At 43.7% G+C, this 24,478-nt stretch overlaps 2 protein-coding genes across 5 annotated transcripts in view; one reads left to right on the plus strand and one right to left on the minus strand.

Annotated features, from left to right (window-relative positions):
* The window catches only part of LOC121324971 (BRCA1-A complex subunit RAP80-like), an 8,217-nt gene extending 1,121 nt beyond the window's left edge, over nt 1-7,096 (minus strand). The window contains exons 1-11 of one of the 3 annotated variants that reach the window (XM_041267225.1): nt 6,677-7,096; nt 6,392-6,467; nt 5,649-5,761; nt 4,996-5,463; nt 3,576-4,550; nt 3,362-3,417; nt 2,508-2,620; nt 1,673-1,734; nt 947-1,139; nt 369-444; nt 167-275 (exon numbers count right to left, since the gene is read on the minus strand). In XM_041267225.1, coding sequence (XP_041123159.1) covers nt 167-275; nt 369-444; nt 947-1,139; nt 1,673-1,734; nt 2,508-2,620; nt 3,362-3,417; nt 3,576-4,550; nt 4,996-5,463; nt 5,649-5,761; nt 6,392-6,467; nt 6,677-6,799 — 2,364 coding nt within the window. In that variant the 5' untranslated portion in view covers nt 6,800-7,096. Of the gene's footprint in view, nt 1-166; nt 276-368; nt 445-946; nt 1,140-1,672; nt 1,735-2,507; nt 2,621-3,361; nt 3,418-3,575; nt 4,551-4,968; nt 5,464-5,648; nt 5,762-6,391; nt 6,468-6,676 lie in introns of all 3 variants that reach the window. The other 2 variants (XM_041267224.1, XM_041267223.1) reach the window with 2 other exon arrangements.
* Nucleotides 7,097-7,614: 518 nt separating this feature from the next.
* On the plus strand, nt 7,615-12,549 carry LOC121323779 (zinc finger protein 346-like). 2 transcript variants are annotated; one of them, XM_041264984.1, is made up of 7 exons: nt 7,615-7,705; nt 9,515-9,618; nt 10,189-10,284; nt 10,680-10,827; nt 10,978-11,193; nt 11,480-11,579; nt 12,003-12,549. In XM_041264984.1, exons 1-7 carry the CDS (start codon nt 7,651-7,653, stop codon nt 12,160-12,162), a joined length of 879 nt encoding a protein of 292 aa, XP_041120918.1. In that variant the 5' UTR covers nt 7,615-7,650; the 3' UTR covers nt 12,163-12,549. The 2 variants fall into 2 exon arrangements, with proteins under 2 accessions (XP_041120918.1, XP_041120917.1); XM_041264983.1 differs by lacking the exon at nt 11,480-11,579 and adding an exon at nt 11,634-11,779.
* The last annotated feature ends 11,929 nt before the right edge of the window (nt 12,550-24,478 follow it).

Consider the following 24,478-nt stretch of genomic DNA (forward strand, 5'->3'; position numbering starts at 1 on the left):
TAACCTTACTAGAAATCTCTTTTCTCAAACATATAGTATACACATCACTGAGATTACTAAGATCTCTATTTTAGAAAGAGCAGGAGTTGAAAGTTACAGCATTTCTCCATGCAATGACCCCATGAGCTTCTGTCCCTGTCTGGCACAAGCGGTGGATAAACTTGACCTTGCTTTTCCAGTTTCTGCCCCTGCTGATGCAGCTGTCGACGTGGCTCTGATACTCCTTTATTGAAATCCAGTCTTGGCAGATGTAGCACTTCTCCTTCTGAGCTGATCTAAACAGAATTGAACGGTGCATGTGTTATCTGAAATGAAACCCCATGCCCTTGGATGTAGTGGGTCGTTGCAAAGTTGCCGTACCTACTTACCTGTCAGAGCAGGATGTACTGGGCTCAGCAGCATCCGAGGAGCCTGCTTTCCTGATGCTTCGTCTCAGGCTCAACACTGAAAACAAAAACACATCCCACAGTTACAATGTCATGATTAAACCAGCATTCGTTTGTGTGCGTACAGTATCATTATTTGGAGTAAATTCAAAATCCAGTAGATTATGGAATGTAAATTTGAATATTCTAGGCAGGGCTGGCACGAAGAAAACCTACTCAGTATATAAAACAGCCTCCCTTTGCTTCTCTTATCTAACCTGGTGAAAATGATCCTCTTCAATGATATAGGTCACTAGTGTAAGCTTGTCTCAGCAGTGGCATTATTTAGCTCATTTCCATGCAAGGTTTTATAAAATATAGGCAAGCAGTTCCTAAAGTACAGCCTTCATCAATCCAACCCTGCAAAAAAAAATCACTATGATCTAGATTCATATACCCTCAAGAATGAAGGAATGCTCGTAGACAACCAAAGAAATAGAGAAGTCCTGGAACCTGATGAAGATATAGATGTTACCTATGCCTCCCTCAGATATTGTTCCCCCGCAGGCTGGCTGTCTTACCCTGTGAGGCTGTCTCCTTCACCTCCTCCTCCTCCTCCACCACCTCTTCTGATTCCCTGGTTCCATCACAGTAGGCTGCATGCATCTCAATGCGGTTCTTTGGGAAGCTCTGCATGCAGATTGGGCACTCCACACGCTGTGCTCTCTGTGAGACGGGGGCTGAGCCTGGCTTCTCCACAACATCCTCCAGGGACTGGGGACAGAGAGGGAGACACTTGCACACTGCACACTACAGTTCTACTGTACTAGCGGTGGGACATCAATGGATACTCTTGTTCTTCTCACTTGCCTCTACACCTGCACAGTAGTAAACCTTTTATTAATAGGTGCTGATATTTTAAGTTTTTAATAAATGATTGTATTTCATTCTAATCAGTTTAAAAGAGTATAGTTACTCTAGTTTTGCTTTGCTTTGTTTTGTCCACTCAAGGCAAATAATTATGTTAAGAGTATGGTGAAATGTGTGGTTTCAATTCTCCTTCATTGTATATGTGACCCTAAGGAAGTTCTGCTTATTTCCTGTTCTGGTAGCGTGAACCCTACTTCCATAAATATCACTGCACAGATCTAAAGATACGTTCATGTTAATGATGCAGCTGGAGTTCACTAGGTCTACGAGAAGCAAGATGTTGGGGAGGAGTAGCTCTGTGGTTAAAGCTAGTAGGCTGCAGAAAAGGTAACAAAGTAGTAAAGCGCTTTACTTAGCACATACAGATTTAGACTTACCTGTGTCCCTGCAGGACTATCTTTAAGCAGAGGCTGGCTGGACTCTTCACTGAGCTGGCTTTCTGCAAAGGACAAAACAAACAAAAAAAAAACAACTGTACCAAAATTTAACACGTACTAAATCCAGACTACATACTACACCAGTTCTGGCCTCCCTGCCGTTGTTCACTCTTGGGAAGTACAGGGTTTGAGGTCAGACAATATTTGATAATACATAGTACATCCCAGATTATGAAATTCGCCGTCAGAATTTAAATGTCAATCTGATAATCCTGGGTTTTTGAACTAGAGATTAAAAATGTAAATCAAGGCGGGCTCCTGAGTGGCACATCCAGTAAAGGTGCTCCGCATGGAGTGCAGGATGCACCCTATAGCCTAGAGGTCGCCTGTTCGAGTCAGGCTATTCCACTGCCGACTGTGGACAGGAGCTCCCGGGGGGCGCTGCACAATTGGTCGAGCGCCTGTGGGCTTGCCTGTAAGCTGCCCAGAGATGCGTTGTCCTCCGACGCTGTAGCTCTGAGGTGGCTGCATGGTGGGTCTGCAGTGTGAAAAAGCGGTCGGCTGACGGCACATGTTTCGGAGGACAGCGTGTGGTCGTCTTCGCCCTCCCTAGTCAGGAGGGGAGGGGAGGGGAGGGGAGGAGTAGTGGTGAGCTGAGCCTAAAAATAATTGGCTACTCTAAATTGGGAGACGATAAAAAAAAAACCAATTGTCGACTACTAAATTATAAAAAAAAAAAAAAAAAGTAAACCAAATTTTGACCTGGCCAAGGTTGTCACAGTTGAACTGAAGAAGTTACATAAAAGACTGTTATATTGTGCAATAGTCAACCTACCTGGACACACATCCAAGTCCATCTCCTCCTCCTCCTCCTCCTCCTCCTCTACTCTCTGTTCCTGCTGATCCTCTGGCTCTTTGGGGCTCCTTTCCCTCAGGCCGCGTCTCCTTCTGCAGCACAGGAGCAGATGAGGCAGGAGACAAAGCAACAGCTGAGACAGCGCTTCTTCAATGTTTCATGATTCTATTATTCCAATTAATCGGTGGTCAGTCCATGTTGACAGTAAATTGTAAAAGTACTATATTTTACAGCTAACACTGTACTCACAATGGTGCTCACAACTCTACATTAAAAGGAGTTCTAACTAATGCTTCAAAATCCATTTCTTACCTCTTATTGACATTACCACTGCTGCTATTTTTATTGTGCTGAGAAACTGAGCTTCACTTTTTTTACATTAACTGAGCTTAAGTAAATGCTTTAAATACAATGCTAACTACTGCATCAATGCTAACTTTGGTGTAAGCAACATGGTTTGAAGCTAGCCCACTGGTGTTTAAACTATACACTTGAAGTGGTTAAGCACCAGCACAACCTTTACTTCTATAGTGCTGTCTTTGAAAGATCTGCATATTCCAAACCAAAAAAAACAATAAGTGGGGCAAGAGATCCAGCAAATACAGGCTTTAACATTGTGAAAAAGTAGACTGTCGCTGAACACACACACAAAAAAAAAAAAGGATTCCTTTTGTTAATAAATTAGGACATGGGTAAACTTGTAAAGCGTGACTTCACAATTCAGATTTATAGCACACGGTAATTATATGTGTGACGATTAGAAAGATTTGAATTACCATCTCTTTGCCATCAATTGACTTGTTTCTCTTTACCTTCCCACTGGCTCCCCTTACCTCAGGTTCAGCCAGGTCTCTGTGGTGCCTTCTGCTCTGATCACTGATGAAGAGGCCTGTGCAGATAAGAGACAAACCCTTTAACACCTTCCAATACCTCAAACATGTGCCTCAGCAACAGAAACACCGTCTCTCATGATGTGTTGCACATATAACTTTAAAACCTTTCTAATTAAAATCTAGACATTAACTAGACAGGACTCCCCATACTAACTACCTGCTGCTGTGAGTTGGACGTCTCCTCTTCCTCTTCCTCTTCCTCTTCCTCCTCCTCCTCCTCCTCTCTTCTCTCTCTGCCCTCCTTGTCATGCTGAGAGCTCTCCTCCTCTCCCCCCTCCTGCTCGCTGTCCCGAGGGCTCTGAAAGCCCTGAAAGCTCCGGCTGTTACCTGCCCCCTTGCCCAGTCGGGAGCGACTGGTCCTGCGGGAGGGGAATGTTTTAGGGGGACCTGTGAGCACGGGCTCCCCCCACTCTGCCTTGCGCAGCAGCCCCCTCTGAGCTTGCTTCAGGCTCTTCTCATACACCTCCAGCTGGCACAGGATCACCTTGGTGTAATCGTCTGGGTTCAAACCCTGGGGGCAGAAGGGGACACCCCAGTAATAGTGCACCGCGCCCTCTCCCCGGGACATGCTGCCTGTCCCCTCTGTATCCACCTGTGTCGAGGGGCAGCTGAGAGGAGTGTTTGAGTTCTCTCCGGGGACTGCTGCACAATGCCGAGAGGTCTCTGGTTCCTGGGGAGGTGTGCTGCCCTTCTTCACTCTTCCACCACAGCTGGAGAGGTTCGCCGAGAAGCTCTCTCCTTTGTCGGCTCGATTTGAGTGTACCGTGTCTCTCCTTGAGAATGTCCTACTCAAGCAGTTCTCCTCGTTCTTTCTTTTAGGGAATGTGGGACTCTTAGGATAGGGAGAATCCTGATTCGCGGAAGGCAGAGGACTCCTCAAAGGCGACAATGTCAAAGGACTTTGTGAACAGGTGAGGGAACTCATCTCCTGGCAGTTGCCAGCCACGTCTTGACTCCCCATCAATTGTACGGGACTCTGCTCACCACTTTGCAGGCACTGGGGACCATTGCTACTCAGAAGGGACTCAGAATCCTGGAAGTCATCCAACATGATTACTTTTAGAGAAGCATCATCTTCCATCCTTAGGGGGGATCTGTTCTGTGCAGTTTTACAGCAGGTTCTTTTTTCCTAAAATGTTTAAACGAAAGTTACTGCAGCCATTTAAGGATGGATAGATAGATAGCTAGATAGATAGATAGATAGATAGATAGATAGATAGATAGATAGATAGATAGGAGTTTTTTGTTCTACAGTAGACAAGTAAAGATATTTTTACATGCACACTGAGTGGGTGTGGTGACTTCACATTGCTGTTACAGCAGGTGGGACCATGGCTTTCAAACCCAACCCTTCACCAAAATGAGCATTGAGCTGCTAGTTACAAATCATGAACTACCGCTCATCTTATTTGGAATCTACTGCACATAAAGTAATGTTATAAGGTTCCTGTACATATTAACTCATTTACAAAAGTTGGTATCAGCAAACACACCTGAATCTTGGATTGAGTTTGGAGTCGTAATGACTACATTAGTTGTATACTTACTATCCTGAAAAGCTGCACTGCACTGACCTTCTCCGGGGGCCAATGGGAGGTGTGACAGGTCTCCAGTTCCTGGGGAGTTGTGCTGCCCTGCTGCCCTCTTCTCTTGCCGCTGCACAGGTTTTCTGAAGAGCCCTCCCTTCCGTCAGCTCGACTGCTGCCTACCAGATCTGTCCTTCGGAACTTACGTTTCAATCGGTTCCCCTCGCTCGTTCTCTTAGCAGACAGAGGTGTTACTGTCAAAGGACAGTCTTGCGAACAGGCGACGAAACCCAACTCCTGGCAGCTGCCAACCACATCTTGGCTCAGCTTCTCCAAGACGAGAACGGGGCTTCGCTCTCTAGGATTAGCACTCCCGAGGATGGATTCCCACTGGGAATCTCCCGGAAAACTGGCATCTGGTTCAGTGGAGTGCATTTTTTCTTTTTCTTTATTCCCTGGGTTTTGTTGAACATGTACTGGTCTGCTCTGGTTAGCTTTATGGGAAAGTCTGTTTTCCTGCAAGTTTAAAGAAATTATGTTGTTACAAAGTTTTCCCAATACCAATGTGCACAAGACCAGCAGTCTCCAATACACGCCACAGTACCGGGCAGTGTGGGTTAAACTGTACTGCCGTTACGTGTACTGAGTCAGCTCTGTGGATAAACACTCCAGTTTAGGTCAATAAGATTGGCGGTAATTACACAAAGACTCTCTTCAATAGCCTTTCTCAGTGCCTCCTCCTCGTCACGTCTTCGACTGGCCTCCTGTTCACTCATTCTCACTGCCAGGTCAAGCATCTGTTCCTCCGTCATCTCTGAAATAATAAAGGAAACAAACTTACATTTCAATAGAACTCCTGTAATACAGAGTTTCAAAGTGCATCTCACTGCGCAAACTCTTGTTTTCAAATACAAGGTTGCTGCTGTATTGTTGTTACTTGAGCAGCAAGGTGAACGTCTATTTACTGGCAAGTTTTTCATTGTACATTACTGCATTTAATAACAGGAACATAGTTCAGTTCTTGGCCAAGTAATTGACATTGGCAACTGAGAAAGGTTTAATCTAAATATGACACTTGAATAGGATTCATTTAACACAGAGTTTCAAGGTGCTTTTCACTTTTCAATCCCTGACAGACAGACACACCTGGGGTGGTGAGACACAGGCTCCAAACCTAAAGCAGGGACAACAATAAAACTCACTGTGTAATACAGTGGTTTGAAACATTTCAGGTTTCACTTAATTGTAAGTGGCCTCTACAAAAGCTACAAAGTATGCAGTGTGTCCAAAACAGCTATAAATTTGGAGGTTTACAATGATATCTGCTTGACCTTTAATAAACAAACCACAGAGGTCTCAAGCACAGATGTGTCTGATCAGGGTAATCAGAACAGCTTGCCGTTACAAAAGAGAAAAGCAATTTAATTTTGAAATATAACCATACCTGAGCTGTGTCTCTTTGTTTTCTCTCTCTCCCGCGGACGTCCGTCCTGCCCCTGCACCAATCCATTATCTCCTTCCTACAGTCAGCAAGTCAAACAATATAGATTTTTAAAAATGAATTAAACACGTCTTATTAAACTCCTTGTAAAGCCAGAAATTGACATGCTAAATCTTATTGGCTTTAAAATGTTTGATCTACCTCGCATTCACACAAACATTCAAAAGCTGCCGCTCGGGGGTCGCCAGCTTTTGGATTTTATTAACACATAACAGACACACGCCATACCTCATTTTCGCTGTCAGATATTACTATAGACTGGTTCGGGTTTTTATTGGTATGGGGGCGTTGCCTCGTCCTTCTAGAAACCGCCATCTCTTCCCCCGTGGGATTTCGTCTCTTGCGTGGCATGTTTTTATATTATTAAACGCACTTCTGTGTTGGGCATCAACGTCAAAAAAGCAACGAGAATATTTAGAGGGAAATAAAAAACAATAAACATGCGTTATTTGTTTGACAGCATCAACAGCGTTGCTGTTTACAGCAACAAGGAGCGAAGTATAAGCCACGAGTGCCAGTCCACATTATTTAAAACTGATCTCAAGGGCTTGTGTTTACTTAATAAAAACAACATTCAAGCTAAACATCTTCCTACTTGTTCCCGGAAAATACGACCCCCTGCACTTAAATTCTCGCACACAGACAACAACAACCACAGTCACATGGCTTGCAGCAGGGAATGCTGGGAATCTGGCTGACTAACTGCCATCGACACCTCACAAAACACTAGATAAATTTCACAATAAGTATTCTTTTATTTTTAAATGTATCGGTATAGTAAAACCAACCAGCCTCTTATTGTATAAACAACAACATTTACACCTACGTTATTGTTATAGTATTAACTTGCGCAATGTGATGCTGACAGTATTAGTGCAGATAAGTATGTCACTCAAAAAGCAATGAAGAATATATGAAAAACATTACATAATAATGTGAGGGTTAAGGAAAAAAGCGCTAGCACTATCTCTGTCTTGTTTGTGTATTGTACTCTGCATACTGTTCACAAACGGTTTACTAAATAAAATACAAATGCAATTTCATACACTTGTCGGACTTTCTATGATCGCCCACTCACTATGCTTCGGTTTCTATGGTCACCCACTCGCACCTGCCCCCCGCCCCGTAGTCTTGATTCGGAGCTCTCGCGATGGCTTGTCGCTCTCGGCTTCTGCGCTGTTGTGTCGACTGTGTTTGGAAAGATGGAGGACGAAGAACAGAACGGAGCGGTTTCTTTACCGAAAGGGGCTGCGGCGGGTAAGACGGTTTAGGCGGGATGTGTGCTGTTCGGGGGCTAGTTAGTTTGATAGTAGTCTCATAGACAGAGCTATGGGTCCGCGTCGCCAGCCGGGACACCGCTATTTTTGTCTTCTTGTGTGCGCACAGATGTGATGCTGCTATAAATGAATGAACCGCAGCGATGCTTCGATGTGTGTTACTAGATACACCGCGCCAAGGTCGGCAGGACAGGATAGATGAGGGGGGTTGAAATTATGAGAGTTTGTAGATGCCTTAAAACATTGAGATTAACGTCGCTTTTGCAATTTGTTGCGGTAATCAAACACAACAAACACACCGCAAATCCAGACGGCCCTGCTGTATCTAAATGTATAATAGCATATCATTTTGATAAACACGAGACGCTGCTTGTTGCAGGGACAGAGCTGCAGGTATATTCCCTTAGGTCACGAGTATTTAATTACATTTCAACAATTTTAAAACGGTTTATATGAACGCTGTGGTGTTCGAGAAGTTGGACTGCCATAACTTTGAAAAAAACAAAACAAAACAAAAAAACATATGCATTTTAAAATGGTTTAGATTCACGGATAGGATACATAACGTGGTGCGATTGTGCACACAGTGACTGACGGGGATATTGTTGTTGCATGTACGAGTGTATAGCTGCACAACGAAGGCTCCACAGAGTAGTGCTGCGTGCGCAACTCCTAATTTACGTAGTGCTTCATTGACCCTCAGCACCCTTACCACACGACCATAATACCCCACGAGCCTTAGGTTTAGGGTTAGGTTATTGTTGCGCTTATTTAAAGTTGCAACCATAGTAGCACACGAACCTTAGGTTTAGTGTTAGGTTTTTGTTATAAAATCAACTTTTAGTACCTAAATTTATCACCCTTATCACGTGATTGGGCTGTAGCGTCTAATGATGACGTCCATTAGGAATTGCACAAGCAGCACTACCCTGTGGGAGCTACGCTGTGGGAGCCTTTGTTCTGCAGCAATACCCTCTCGTTGCATGAGCAGCTTCAAAACTTTTAAAATTTGCAGTTTTTTTTTCTTCTGTTGTTTGCACTGTAACAGGTCATTTTCTTAAAATAGATTTGCTTTGATTATGTTCTGTGCAATACTACTACTGTGCTGTAGATGGGTACCTGAGCACAACAGTGAATACTTCATAAAAGCATTGAAAAAACAGGCACACAAAACGAAGACAACACAGACTTGCCTAACCTGCCCTTGGCTAATTTAATTTAACAGATAAATAGATGGCCTCTCCTCTCCTCCAGCAAGTAATTCATCTCAACTGACACAAAAACAAAAGAGAGAAACCAGTCTGGTCTTGGACAGCTCATCTAACAGTGTCCTATTAAGTACTGGATGTCAGCCAGCTCTGATGTAAGGATGGAAGCACTGCAATAGAGCACTGTACTCCAGGTTTAAACACTTTTAATACACCTGTGTGGCTGTTGCCTACTGTAGCTGTTCAAGCCATTTCAGGCTTTACAGTATCTGAGCTGCTTCTGAGCTAAAGGAGTTCCTTCTTCAGCTCAACAAAAGTAATTCAGGACTTTATTGGCTGGTTTCACAGACCCAGATTAGCATTAATCGTGGTTTAATTTACCTAAATTAACACTGGGTAGTCCAGGACTAGTGCTAATCATGGTCTGTGAAACTGGACAAAAAGGTTTAGGGTTTTTAACTATAAAATAACCAGCAGAAGTTGAAATGGAATTCTGGACACCGCTTGGGAAGACCACCGTACAAGGGAAATGTTTACCAAAAAAATGCAAATTTAACAGATCTGCTGTTTTTCCCTTGCAGTGAACAAAATGATCAGAGAAAACAGTGATATCTTCTCCGACTCACATTGCAAAGTGTGCAGCGCTGTTCTCATCTCAGAATCACAGAAACTTGCACATTATCAGGTAACAACTTACTAATTTAAAACAAATATATATGAGGGTCCCAAGTGGCTCATCCAGTTAAAGCACTGCCGCTGGGAGCGCAGGATGAGTCGCACATCATGGACGGCACCAGTTCGTGTCCAGGCTGTGCAAAGAGGCCAGACTTTTTTGAGGACTCCAAAGGGGGTGTCGCATTGCCTGTGATGCTCCTGGTGCGGGGGGTGGGAAACAAGCAGGGATTGCTTCTCGTCACTGATGGTCAGACATCGTGCACATTCAGAGTGGATAAGAGGCAGGGCTGATTTCTGTTCTTGGGATTGGTAGCCCCGCCCCCATCTGCTCTGGCTTGCTCGGTGTAAAATCTATTTTGGCTTTAGGCGTGTGAGATCGGAGGACACTCACACGCCATCAGAATGGCTGTGCTGTATGAGGACTCGCTGCGGTGAAGAAAACAAACATTGGGAATTCCAAATTAGGGGAAAGTAAATAAAAATAATTGGTCTCCTATTAATTAAATTGTCTAATGCATGAAAAGTTAATGAGGGGTTCGTTACTTGTGGCACTTACACTCTACACTCTCTCTCTGTGTAGAGTATGAAACATGCAAATAAAGTGCGCCGATACCTGAGTATCCACAAGGATGAAGAACCTGTGGGGAAGAAGTTCAAACCACCATCGCCTGACAATGTAAGATATGGCTGTTTCCACTGCTGGTTTGGTTTTAAAATTTCCCATGGACCCACATTTTTAAAGATTGTGCATTTTGTAAAGTAAAACTTCAGTGTACAATGGGGCATTGTGCACTAGTCTCTAAGTAGCCTTGGATAAAGGCATCTGATAAATAAACTAATAATAATCATCTATGGGCAATCGCAGTGCAACAGTATTTTATTTCCCTCTTCTTTTTCAAAAGCAGTTCCTGCTGGAATTGGGTTGTTAGTAAGCATGGCAAATAAAGAAGATCTGAGCACAAACGACAGTAGAGAATCGGACAGGAAATAGGATGTTTGGATATTGGGTAAACGTATATCATACAAAGGATCCTGTTTTAAAGTACAGTGTGTTTTTTTGTTTTTCTTCAGGATAACACTAATGGGGAGGAGGATCGAATGAAGGCCTGCCCAGTTTGTAACATGACGTTCTCTTCCCCTGTTGTGGCTCAGTCCCACTACCAAGGCAAAGTTCACTCTAAAAACCTTAAGCTGAAAGAACAGGGCATCCCTGAAAAAGGTGAGGGATGAGTGGGTGAGAGGGAGGGAGGGAGGGAGGGAGGGGGGCGACGACGACAACGACAGTGCTTTTTCGATGTATGTCTGCCTTTCTTCAAATTACTTCTTTATAAGAGTTACAATGTTTCTACCTTACCCCCTACCCCTTTAGTGTACCCCCAGTCAAAGACTGTCCCAAAAAAGCCCTCGCCTGTGAGTGCGTCCCCAGACGTGTCCGCGGGCAGTGACCCCGAGAAGTTCTGCTCCATCTGCCATGCCTCCTTCAACAACCCGCTCATGTCCAAGCAGCACTACGTGGGCAAGAAGCACAAAAAGCAGATGACCAAGGTGAAGCTCATGGAACACTATGGGCCCTCCTCTGCACCTGGTAAGCAGCTCTCAGCAGCTCGCACAAACCACAGTCCTGCTGTCCTTAAGAATTCGCTGCTCTGTCACACATGCAAGCCAGCATGACAAATGAATAAATAAGTCTACTACTACCTTGTCCTTCAACACAAGCCAAAGCAGCTGCATGTGCGTCTGCACGGTGCTGCTCATACCGGCGCATGGTATTGTGGAGTTTTAATCAATGAAATAGGCAGATAGTGAAAGCATACTATGTCTGCACGTGCATGCACTGGCATTTACAAGCAGTGTTTGTGTTCTCTCCGCAGCTTCCACAGTGAAAGGCTACCCGTGCTCAGTGTGTAACATTGAGCTGAACTCTGTAGAGCAATACCAGGCACACATAAGTGGCTCCAAACACAAGAACAAGTGAGTGCCATTCAGGGATCTTTATTCATAATGTCCATTGCATTTGCTTTTCAGCATCGTTGTTGAACATTTTGTGTGGCAAAAAAACACCCCAAAGGCACCAACACGTGTGGTCTATTCAATTGATCCAATTCTACCGCTGTGATGATTCAAATGTGTCTACCAAGGTTATGAAGATCAAACATCTAACCAGGCATGATGTGAGTCTCAAGTGTTTCTGTCTGTAAAAATAGGACACGCTTCACCCAGAGAGAGATATGGAGTGTGCATGGAAAGGTTTGCCAAGCATGTTGTTTAGCTTCCTCTCTTACGTAAACTTACTTGGCTGTAGCCACACTGTAGAAGACTGCAGTAGGGTATTAGGGGGTCTGGGTTTGGGATGTCGGTGTGATTGCTGAACAAAAGAATGTTCTTTGTTGACAGTGTGACAGGGAAGAAACAGGCTGCCTCCTTCGTTCGCCAGGCAGCCTCCTTCGTTCGTCAGGCAGCCGCACCACCAGTGGAGCGCCAGTTCTTTCCAGATTTCCAGCCACGGCAGGATGAATTCAGGGGCTATGGGGGCTACAACGATCAGTACCCCTGAAAACACACCCAGCATTCCTCCTCCTTCCCTGGGTTTAGAGAAAGCGCTGCTTCCTTTTCTTTTTTTCTTTTTTCTTTTTAATTCTCAAACGGGCGAGCTTCAGAGCGCTTGGACGTTGGCTCAGATTAAGTTCCATTCTAAACCAGAGAATCCCTGGTTTTTAGTAATTCTTTGTTTTAAGTTGTGGACTAGTTTGTGAAGTGGCTCTTATGTCACCATGCTCATCAAATTGTTTTGTACATTTGGTCTGTCTTTACAAGAAAAAGGAGAAGGAAGCATGTTTGGCACAGGGGATGATTTATTAGGTTTGTATAGCTGTGGCCAAAAGTTTTGCATCACCTTGAATTTTAGGATTGAGATAATTTGAGAAAAAAATATCTCTGAACATTTAATTTAATTTAAATCTCATTTGGCATCATGTAATCAAAAATAATTACATAATGATATTGCAAAAGTTTACGATTTTTAAATCTCACATTCGTTAAGTATATGGAAAACTACAAAGCTGTGTGTAATTCAATAAGTTAATGTACCATTATTCATCAGGCTTCATTCGACTTTAAGCAAAATTTGTTAATTCTATAGGGCGATGCAAAAATTTTGGCCATAGCTGTAGTATGAAGCATTGCAGTGTGAACAATATTACTATTATTAATATTATTAATGTTTTGCGCATTATATCTCCACCTGTCTTTGGCTATACAGTACAAACTATAAATCCTTGTCATGTTTGCTTCATGGAACATCGGAATTGTATCTCGGATCTGAGGAACACTTTTTCCAAAACAACACGTGATACAATTACTGAAATTAAACACATGCCTTTTACCTATTTGTGATGCTTTGTTTTTATACGTATAACCTAATTTAAACTTTTTTTTAATGTGAAATTTGGATCAACTTAATTCAAATTGGATTAAGCCCGCTTGTCTCTAAATCCACTTTCCTTGTTTGGTTTATAATTGAATGAAACCTCTATGTCTGAAGTGTTTTCTCCAGTCACCCTACATGTACAGTACATGCTAGCTGTTGTGAGTAAACTAAGGGAGCTTTAAGTCAGCCGTATCCTTGACTGCCAAGCAGTGATTAACAGTTCTGTGTTCGTAGTTCTCTTTTTAGAGAAAAAGCTGCTAGTAGTTCTACATTTTGCTTTTGTCTCTGCATTTAAAAGTGTGACTATTGTGAATCTCTGTGCTACTTTGCAGTAGTGTGCAGGTCCTGTGTTTGCATCCTTCACTGGCTGTATCCAGCCCACAGTTATGATGGTACACATGGATAAGCATGGATAGAAGTGTATACATCAGGGATGGAAATAAGACTCCCACTGCTTTGCAGTTTGATCCATTCCTGGTTTTACTAGGAGTTTTAATAAGACACCCTTGAGCTTATTACCAATATATACCTGGAATGGGTGAAACTGCTGATATAAGTCTCCTATTTCCATACCTGTAGATAACATGAAAATAATCAATAAATCACTGGAGTTTTTTTTTTTAAATAAATCTGCAATTTCAGTCGATAGTTTTATTTTATAAAAATATCAGTTAAAACTCACCCATGTCTGTGTAAAATTAGTTGCAAATTCCTTCTTGCATCTATGTTTGCTAAACCTTCAGCAGCAGGACTGGCTTCCGTTGGCCATTTCTCACAGCTGTCTTTATAACAGTGAATGGTAGAATCAGTTGCATACTCTCATACTACGCTGGGAGTATGTAATTATGACTTTGAATATGATCTGTACGTTTACAGGAAGAAAACAGTATGAGGCACCTGTATGCTAATTAAAACTTGCTGTGTACCAATGCAAAATGGTTCTTTCCATTTTTTTCTGGTTTTTTTAAGATGTGGTAGAGTAGCCTTTCTGTTCTCTTGTACAGTTGGACAGCAGATGGCGCACTGGTACTGGATAAAGTTCTGTCTTGTGACGATTTTGGATGGGCAAGAAGAGCTCTTCTGTCTCCCAAAATCAGTAGACGCTATTAGCTCATCAGAGACATGGTCAGCTGTGCATAGTAGCGCATTACAAATCGTGTTTTAATTTCAAGGAATCATACTTCGTTAATGCAGTTTTCCAATTTGGCAACAAACTAAAAAAGTGTACTAGCAAATTCTGTAATCTGGTGTTTTGATTGGCTGAAAGTGGATTCATGGTTTATAATTTAGTGTAGACAGCCGTACTCTTAGTGGAGAATGGCTCTGTTTCTGAGTCCTGTACTGTAGGTAGTTTGTGCCAGCAGAAGCATGGCCATACACCAATCAAGGGGATGGTCAGAGACCCCTGCTATCCTGCAAGTGTGTTTGATTCCCTTGGTGTGTGTTTGGGCGTGGTGCCACAGACCACAGTGTTTTTTTTTTTTTTTTTTTTTTAACAGAGTAGTGCACAGGGTTGCTTGTAGTTTATTTTAACAGATTAATTTTTTCTTATAGTTTAATTTCCTTAGCACCCAAACCCACAGTTTTTGCTAATAAATCTGCAGTAAAACCTACAAAAATAAGTTCAGAATCCAAAGAATTAAAAAGAAAAAAAAAAAAAAAAAACATTTGGGAGGGGAGCTGGGGGGTGGGAACATGCTCATTCAAAAATATGAGATCATGGTTTTCAGTAACTGAATGAGTCGTAGATCTCCTGCCTATTTATTTTTTATTGCGCTCAGCCGAACAAAAGAACTCTTCACATGTTCTGGCACTGCGACAAGTTCCATTCATAAAAAATAAAAATAAAACAAGCACTTTCTTTCCCTTCTCTGATAACATCTATTTCCACTAAGGGGGAGGTGCCTGTGTCTCTGAATTCAGAGGCTGGCCAGACAGGGAGCGAGAGCCACCGCAGGACTGGAACCTTGCTTCCTCCCAGGCGCCAATTTTTATAAACACTGCACTGCTTCTCTAACTGCTCCACAGAGCTGTGAATCAACTCATTAACAGAGCTGAAGAAGGTGGGGTGGGGGGGTGTACACTAGGGGGAGCCACAGTACACTCGTCTCACTGTTCTACAGAACTGCCAGTGTGCAAACATAAAGGGACAATTCTTTTGCATTGCTCAATGGTCTTATTTTATATAACCACCTCATACGGAAAGAATTCCACATGTGAGACATTGCATCTATAGTATAAATGTATACAGTACAGTAAGGTTATATGAATCATAAATAAAATACTTGAAGTGCATCTTGCAACAGTGTGTTAACCCAAGTTATTTTTCCTAATTTATTTAGCTTTTTTTGGTATAAATTCCTGAAATTCCTTTTGCAAAAAGTAGCAGAAATTGGTCTGCATGCATTTCTGGAAAACGCTGCCCCCTACTGGTGAAACAGTAGCTGTAATGCCTCTGTAGAGGGGCATTGTTAACCTTGTGTGATTGTGAGCAACTGTCTATTCAGAAGCAATTTGTTTATCAGCTACCAGGTGCCTGTACAGATCTTGAGATCTGCAAAGGTGAAAACACTTCTATTGCTAAACCAAGGTTATGCCTTTCTGATCCATTGTGTGTGTTTGTTTGCACATAGTACATGTGCTTTGCATATCATGCGCAGGCTTTGGTGCAGTAATGTGCTAGTTTAAAATTCTGCCACTATTGTTTTCTATTTAATTATAGAAGGTTTTTGGGGGGGGTTTGTGTGTGACTGTAATGCCAACCCACTGTGCCTGGTGTTCAGCGTTTTTAAAATTTATTTGTGGAAACATCGCTAGGAGTTCGAGGTTTCTCAATGGACCATACCCCTGCCAAGAGCTGTTCTGGGGGGGTGGGGTCTGCCATGATCAGTCCAGCCAGACGGACTACCTGGTCAGTGCCTCCTGGGAGCAAGCAATTCAGACAATGCCAGTAAATTGCTTCAAATCTCTTGACAGATTGAGAATGAAATTCCATTCGGCGAATAGGACTGACTGAAACTGTCTGCTCTTACTCCCCTAGAACCCAGCTTTAGAGCAAGTGCAAAGCTTTCACCCTGTTCTCTGAAACAGTTTACTCAGCAAGAACAGGAATTGCACTGCTCCTGTCTGTTGTGTTTTTTTTTTTTTTTTTTGTGGATAATCATTTCTTTTAAACTTGAAGTGCTTTAACAAACTCCTTAGTTTTATGAATTGTGCTTACACTTTTATAGGTGGGGGGGGGGACATTAGACAATCCCTTCGAAAGGGATTGTTGGGATATTTGTAGTAAATAGTGACTAATTGGGGTTTGGAGGCCTGGAAGTCTTCTTCACTGTCTTCAAAAAGATGTTTGCCAAAGAGTCTGACTACCTTTTTTGAGTATTGCTGCAAATATCACTATTATGTTCTTTAGAATTAAGGAGTGACTGTCTTTGTATGACTTACCTTGACAGCATCGGGACAGCAGATAGCAGGTTGTGTTTTGAGGAGGTCTGCCCCCCATTAATCAGCCAATGACAGGTCTGCTAAGAGGAGAGTGAGAGGGCCCTGTGTTTACACTGGGAGTGCAGGTTAGGGTTATGGATGTGGGGCTGAGGGCTTGGAGGGTTTGTAGCAGGACTGAGAGCAGATGGGAGTGGTGATAGTAAGAGATCGGGGGGGGGCGGGGGGGAGTCCTTTCAGAACTGCAATTAAGAGGTTATTGTCAGAAATGGAGGCAGACGGGGGTCATGCCATGCCACAGCGCTTCATTCAGGAACAAAACCATATGTTGGAATGGAGGGAGGGGGAGGGGGAGGGGCCAGGGTCATTCCCTGCCTCTACTCTCCTATACGCAATGGAAATGACAAACCCACATTTACACAGCAGGCCTGGAGGCCTATTAGAGCTGAAGGACTGGGAACCAGTGTGGTCTAGTGGTTAGAACTGAGGGACTGGGAGGCAGTGTGGTCTAGTGGTTAGAGTTGAGGGACTGGGAGGCAGTGTGGTCTAGTGGTTAGAGCTGAGAGACTGGGAGGCAGTGTGTTCTAGTGGTTAGAGCTGAGGGACTGGGAGGCAGTGTGGTCTAGTGGTTAGAGCTGAGGGACTGGGAGGCAGTGTGGTCTAGTGGTTAGAGCTGGAGAGAGCTGGGAGGCAGTGTGGTCTAGTGGTTAGAGCTGAGGGACTGGGAGGCAGTGTGGTCTAGTGGTTAGAGCTGAGGGACTGGGAGGCAGTGTGGTCTAGTGGTTAGAGCTGAGAGACTGGGAGGCAGTGTGTTCTAGCAGTTAGAGCTGAGAGATGGAGCCGTGTGGTCTAGTGGTTAGAGCTGAGAGACTGGGAGGTAGTGTGTTCTAATGGTTAGTGCTGAGAGACTGGGAGCAGTGTGGTCAAGTGTTTAGAGCTGAGGGACTGGGAAGCAGTGTGGTCGAGTGTTTAGAGCTGAGGGACTGGGAAGCAGTGTGGTCACTGGCTCCAGCATGATCACTTGCTTTAAGTCTTTGTGTTAGTCTGTAGGCTAGGAATGAGGTGCGCTGATGTCAAGTGAAACCCCAGTAATAGTGTTTTATTAAATTAATGCTCAGATGTGTGTGTCTGCACCTGTGTGTGTCTGTATGTGTTGCACCCTCGTCACGGTGAGTAGTTAAAGAATAACGATTATTGTTTAACGTGCCTGCTCCCACTGAAAAGCAGTTTCTGTGAATGAACGGAGTGTGTGAATGCTCGAGGGGAGATTAATGATTGACAGGGCAGGGTGAACTCCAGTACGCTTGTGAATGATTTTCAACACCGCGGTTGTTTGGAGAGGGAGAAGGTGAAAGAGAGGGAGTGTGGAACATAGATCAAGGCAGATTCCCAGTGCTAATGTAAACACCTGCATGCCTGCATGCCTGCATACCTGCGCTATGCCCCTCCCTTCATGCTGAAGGAGTGATGATACCAGCATGAGACCCAGAGAACACTAAAGAGATGTCATCTCTTCTATAACTTCCCCTATTTGACAGCTTTGCACAGAGAGGGCGATAAGTGTATTCCTAGAACAGATAAACTCACTCAGTTTATCCAGACTGTAGATGTACTTTAAAGCTCCTGTCACTTAAATTTGGAAGCCAGTGCGTTCAAGTAGCTCTTGGGTTTGGACTAGTAAGAGATAGGAGATGGGAGGCAGTGTGGTCGAGTGTTTAGAGCTGAGGGACTGGGAGGCAGTGTGGTTGAGTGATTAGAGCTGAGAGACTGGGAGGCGGTGTGGTTGAGTGATTAGAGCTGAGTGACTGGGAGGCAGTATGGTTGAGTGATTAGAGCTGAGGGACTGGGAGGCAGTGTGGTTGAGTGATTAGAGCTGAGGGACTGGGAGGCAGTGTGGTTGAGTGATTAGAGCTGAGAGACTGGGAGGCAGTGTGGTTGAGTGATTAAAGCTGAGGGACTGGGAGGCAGTGTGGTTAGAACTGAGGGACCGGGAGATGGTGTGGTATAATGGTTAGATCAAGGAAAACTGCTTATGCATGGATAAATAGATCTCTGAGCAGAAGGGCTTAAACACTAAAAGTTAGTTTGCAGCCAAACTTCACCCAACAGTTGTCTTTTGCATGCTGATCTGGGTATTTTCACACATAATCGCTTCCCTACTTATGTAGCTCGAATGGGGATTAACACAAACTTTTCTCTCTCTCCAGTAAAAAAAAAAATAATAAAAATATGAGCAGCTCTGTTGGTGCAGGTGGTTCCAGGGTTCAGATTACCCAGCAGAGAAAGTTTCTCTGGCCCTCCCCCTTCCCCCATGATCTGCAAATTCCTCAGCATTACTTTGGATTCTACTGACAGATGGACACATTCTCTCTGCCCTCCTCTGGTCAAGGATAAATGGAGCAACATGTGAGCAAACGGCTAAGTGCAGCACCTGTTCAGACAGGGGGCCAGGGCATACCTCACTTACCTGGAGTCCTACAAACAGCACTGCACTCCAGGGGTGTTTGTATGGGGTATGGAGACCCTGCAGTGAAACATTGAATCTCACTGTAAATCTGGCCAGAGATGGAAATAAGACTCCTCTTGCATATAACTAGTCATCACTGCTCCTTGAGCCCTAACAATGGCCTCACTGAGATCTGAGGGCTCTGTTTGTAGAACAATGAACCAAAACAGTGTTTGTTTCAGCACCTCCACTTACCAATCCAGAAGATGCAATTCAATCCCAAACTGCACCTAATTCACAGCGCCCTGCCCTGCTCTGCCTTCCCTAATCCAAGCTGACAGACTGAAGCCCAGTCCACTTTCTCGAGTTTCACAGCGCAAAGCAAAGAGCTTCACTCTGCTACATGATCACATTGATGTTGTCTTTTGCAGCTTTGTGGAGCATAAAACAGACTGTGGGTCTAATTAAAAGAGGCTGAAATTATGCTCCCACTGTTTAGATTAAAACCTATTATCACACCGTCACAAATCTACTGATATACCTTCATTGTTTGTTTTCAAGAACTCGCTCCCTTGTGAAATGTGTCTCAGCCATAGCTGCAAACTAGGTTTGCAGTCTCGTCAAAGTAAATGAATAATAATTACAGATATAATAAGAGCATGCATTACTCTAGTAACTCTTGCAGGTGGACTCAGTCACTACTCCATGTCAGCTAAGCTCATCTTGTCTCAATGCTGTTGAAAGGCATAATATTGTACTAATTAACGCTAAACCACTGTTGTAGGAAACATATACATTGAACCCCTTCATTATCAGTATTGTTAGTTTGAACTCAATAACAGGGTTAAGGAAAAACGCAAGATCATAGGCTTAGTGATCAAAGAGTGCTCTGGCACTGTGTCTCTCTATGTAACACAGGCAATGCTGTGCACTCAGACCCTCCACACTTACACTTACACACAGCACTGACAGCACAAGCTCTCGATTTGTCCAGCATTGAAGCAGTACACAAGAGAGCTGAGGTCCAGCCTGAATATCAGCACACTCTGACAAGCAGGGTTTGTGTGAGCAGGCTTGCTAATCGGGAGAGTGCCAGTCTCCTATAAAGCTTGCGTGGCATATAATAATGATTGTATATTGAATAGTGGGGGGTAAAACGAAAATGGTAAAAAAAAAAAAGGAACGACTCGTAAGAGTTCCGGCTGTATCTGTAATTAATGACTTCCCCAACTCATTTTCTTCAATAAAAGTGCAGTTGATCCCCGACAGTTCAGGCTCATGCAGTCTGTTGCTTTGCTATGGTTTGCTTAACCTCCCCAGCCCAGCCTTATTCACACACATACAATCGGATGCCACCCCCACTGCTAAAAACTCACTTAAGAAGCTTAAGCAAGCAAAAGAACAAGAAAACTGAATGAACAGATGATTGGGGGAAGGAATTCATAAATGGATGAAAGAATGAATGAGTGCATCCTCCTTTACCTTCCCTGGGTGGATCAAAGACTTTTGGAGGGATGGGGAGAGCAAACAGATTGACTGACCATGGGGCTGGACCATCCAGTTGAGGCTTGGAATTTGTACAGTGTACTAATCCTGTTCATAAGAGCCAGCGACTGAACTGGAGGAAAGCTGTCACACAAGCAATCGGACAGCATTCACAAGCCTGCCCACAATCTCCTCTGGTCTGTACGTGTCTCTGGTTCTCCAGCCATCTCCTCGCTCTGGAGTCCTGTCAATAGGTTTCAGGGCATCATGAAAGTAAAGGCCATCAACACCGTCCAATAACGCAGCTGGAAAACAATAAAAATGCATGGGCACATTGGTACTGAGTCTACAAGCTGCTGGGAGGTCTTAAAAGCAATCAAGAACTTCCAAAAGCACTCACTGAACGTGTGGTGGCACGGGTTGGCATTACCTTTGCTGGCTTATGGACAGTGGACATGAGGCTTCCATGGGATGTTCTATTGATTTTAAGGGGTCTGGGGTCCAATGTGTGTTTGAAGCCGATTAAACTCAATCTAATTACATTGTATGCGTGTACCATGTTCATTTGAAATGTTCTTGTTGGGCTCTGTATAACTTCTACTGGAGAGAAGGCAGCCAGCAGGATGTGTTTATTAAACTCAGCATTTGATGGCGGATGGAGAAGAATAATTGGATGAATGGATCTACAAAGGAATGAAAGGATTCCCCTGAGTCTATCCGCCTTTGCAAAGACAGCGCTGCCAGAGTGGCTTTGAAAAGAAAAGTTAATCTTTGGAACGCCTGACCTAGCCTCTGAATGCTAGATCCGAAAGCAGTGAGGTGAAAATGCTGTAGAGTCCAGGCTGTAGAAATGACACCCAAGTTCATTCTCATATGATGTCCAACGAAACCCATTAGAGCTAAAGCATGTGACCTGGAATCTGGTTGAGGAGTGCCTTGCAGTTTGCTGTCTGTAGCTTGTTTCTGAACTGACAGCCTTCAAGCATGCCAACTGCACTGTACTGTAGATTACAGTAACAAAATAAGTGATCTGCACCTATTTTTATGAGGGTAGGTTTGCAGTTGTAGGTTTGCCTTTCCCATGGTTATACTATGCTTTTACCATAGCTTACCCTGGTTTGCCAATATGCTTATGTAAATGTATACCTGCAATAGTGTCTTTTGTACTACGCTCTGATCTGGCAGCACAATGCAAACACTGTCTCAGATTTAAACAATTCTCATATGTGCAAATCAAGACACAAAGCAAGCATGGAGTCATTTATTTATTACCTTAATGTACAGGTAGGCCAAGACACCAGTGCCATGGGAAATTCTCTCTTACACCTTTGCTCTGGTGAACCTTTGTAAAGGTAGCTACATGACAGATTGAACTTTCCTTGCAGTTTACCTTCTTTCATGAAACATCTTGCTCAATAGGATCTAGCTCAGAGACACACTATTATCAATTACATTTAGAAGGAGCCTGTCTTCTTCTGTTCCCTTCACCTAATACCCTATTCACATGACCTGAATACCCTGTACAAAATACTCAAAACAAATTGAATTGCAATGGTTAATCAGGAAGTGTGGATTAAAGGAGCAGTAACTAGTGATGTGTGGGTATCGGTCAAGTATTCTATAGATTCCTCTCTAAATTATACTGCACGGTTCTGACACCTGAAGAATAATTACCTGGGTCATTTCCGACATGTATTTGTCATTGCATTCGTGGATCAGAAGAATCCCATGCAGACATGATTACTGAGTAGATGCATTATTATTAGTTATAATCCAACAGCGTTACTGTGGCAATGCACTTGTGATATTCTGGCCCAGAAAGGCATGACTTTTAGAAAGGAATGTAGCAAATGCATTGAGATTTATATTGGTGGAGTTGGAGTAGTTACACCAGAGGACTAACCAGCAGATCCAGGGTTTGAATGGCAGCAGACACAGACTTGGGGTGTCCTTGGCTTGGGTGCATCGATTCATCTTCTCAGTTCAGCTGTTGAATGGGGTGGTAGCAAAACCCCCACCGAAAACAAGATGCTCCCTCTTAGCTGGGTTTATGGTGGCACAGTAGAGCCCATAGAGGCTGTCTTTGAATGAATGCAGTGTGCCCTGCTTCCTGCCTGCTGCTCTTCAGTTTCATGCTGGATTTCAACACAGTCACCAGCATTAAACACACAGATTAGCGTAACAGTCGCTGTAGGAAGCTGCCAGGATTGTCGACATTTCCTCAGGAGGCAATTTTCTTTACATAATCCCTTCCCATCCCACCCCCACCAAAAAAAAAACTGGGAAAAAAATGTGATTTGGTAGCAGAGCTCGCATTTGTTCCTGGGTGGATTTACAGGAAACAATTGCGATGAGCGCAGAAAATGGAATGCCAAACAAGCTCTGGAAGTGGAGCGTGTAGAAAAGTGATCATTGTGTGCAGTCCACACAGTACGGACCAGCTCCAGCACTGGGGCTAACTGCACAGCCTGCTTGGTTGTCTGATGAACGCTCCGGGGCGGGGTTGAGAAGTGTCTTGTTCAAATTAAAATAACTTCTTGCTGTGAAATCTCATCCACACATCTATTATGACTTCTAGTCAAATCACTTTCCTTGAAGAGGCACACGGATCCTGTTTTAACAGCTACTTTCACCTCTCTGTGGCTGATAGCAGTGCTGAAAGCTTTCTCTGAAGCCCTGGTAACACATACAGCAGTTTGCATGACCCCAGCCTGAATCAGGAAAACATCTTTGGGAATCACCTTGCGTGAAGTCTAGTTCTTGAGCAGACTTTTTGGATTGGCTTGTAGAGCCTTAATAATCTAGAATACTGGACTCTGTGCACATTTTATATATATAGTGCCTTTCACGTCTCAAAGCACTTCACAAGGACGGAGAACCCAGTAACATGCTTGCCCTCTGGAGGTGGAAAGGCACCAGTGCATTTGAGCAATGTATTTACTTTGTCCTGGATATTGGAGTGTGCAGGAGGTGAGAACGAACCCTGCTCTTTGTTGAATCCTGGCAGTACTGCAATTGCACAGGCTGGGTGACATTTCCCTGAGATGATATCCGGTTCTGTTTCTTGTTTTGGTTGTTTTGAGTTTTCGCAGTGGGAATGATCAGACAGTACAGTGTCCGATGTGTGAAACGCTACCAGCTGGTAGTACCACAGATGCACCCAACAGCCTCTCTGTGCCCTGCAGTGTTTCTTTAGCAGCACACAGACTGAGGGGGCTCTTTGTCTGTGAGAACCTGATAACAGGATTACCGGCATTCTGGGAAAAAAGTGAAGCATTAGTAATTTCTGTGGTTTTAGGGAAGCAAACGGGATGAGGGGGAGAGAGTGGTGATTTTAAGTTTACTTTTCATAATCCTCTACTTGACAATGCAGTCTAAAACATATTGTGTCCGTAGTGCGTATTGAATATTTTCCAGAATACACACCTTTTTTTCAGGACCTTCGTTTTCTCTGTATGGCGTTGATTGAGAAGAGAGGGATCCATATACACCATACCATTGTTGCCGTGAGTCCTTGCACATTATACATTATGCATTACACACCACCTTATTCTCAGCTGCGCAAACACTTAATTCACAGTCATTCCTGGTTGCAAGAACCTAGATTGTACCACAAACAAGCAGCTGCTTGCTGAAGCTCCTCAGAGACGCACAGTAAAGAATCTAAACTGTGTTTGAGGTCATCTGCACTTCTAACTACACTGCGGATTGAATGCACTGCACTTTACCTGTGGCTTAACTGGAGATCTTTAGTGAAGCACAGAGATGGAAATAAGCCTCCTATTGCATAATGGCTTCATCCATTCCAGGTTTCACTACAAGCTTGATTAGATCCAGTGTATGGGTAACAAGCTCAAGTGTGTCTTATTAATATCATATTTAAAAAACAAGAATGGATCAAACTTCTATGCAATGGGAGTCTTATTCCCATCCCTGAAGCATGTTTCTCTCCCTGATGACCATATGTTGTGGCTATCTGTCAGAGCTCAGGAAGACCTAGCTTGCAGTTTCATGTAGAAGGAGCAGGTCTGGCCCCCCCTCTAACTAATTCATTTGTGGCGCTATGTTTCA

Source organism: Polyodon spathula, chromosome 12 (genome assembly GCF_017654505.1).
Source record: "Polyodon spathula isolate WHYD16114869_AA chromosome 12, ASM1765450v1, whole genome shotgun sequence".
Classification (NCBI taxonomy): domain Eukaryota; kingdom Metazoa; phylum Chordata; class Actinopteri; order Acipenseriformes; family Polyodontidae; genus Polyodon; species Polyodon spathula.

Bases quoted from the DNA above. Each gene is read 5' to 3' on its own strand.
- LOC121323779 (XM_041264983.1), top strand. From the start codon at position 7,651: ATGGAGGACGAAGAACAGAACGGAGCGGTTTCTTTACCGAAAGGGGCT. The intron at 10,828-10,977 runs GTGAGGGATGAG...CTACCCCTTTAG, and splicing joins ACAGGGCATCCCTGAAAAAG to TGTACCCCCAGTCAAAGACT. The intron at 11,780-12,002 runs GTGAGTCTCAAG...CTTTGTTGACAG, and splicing joins AACATCTAACCAGGCATGAT to TGTGACAGGGAAGAAACAGG.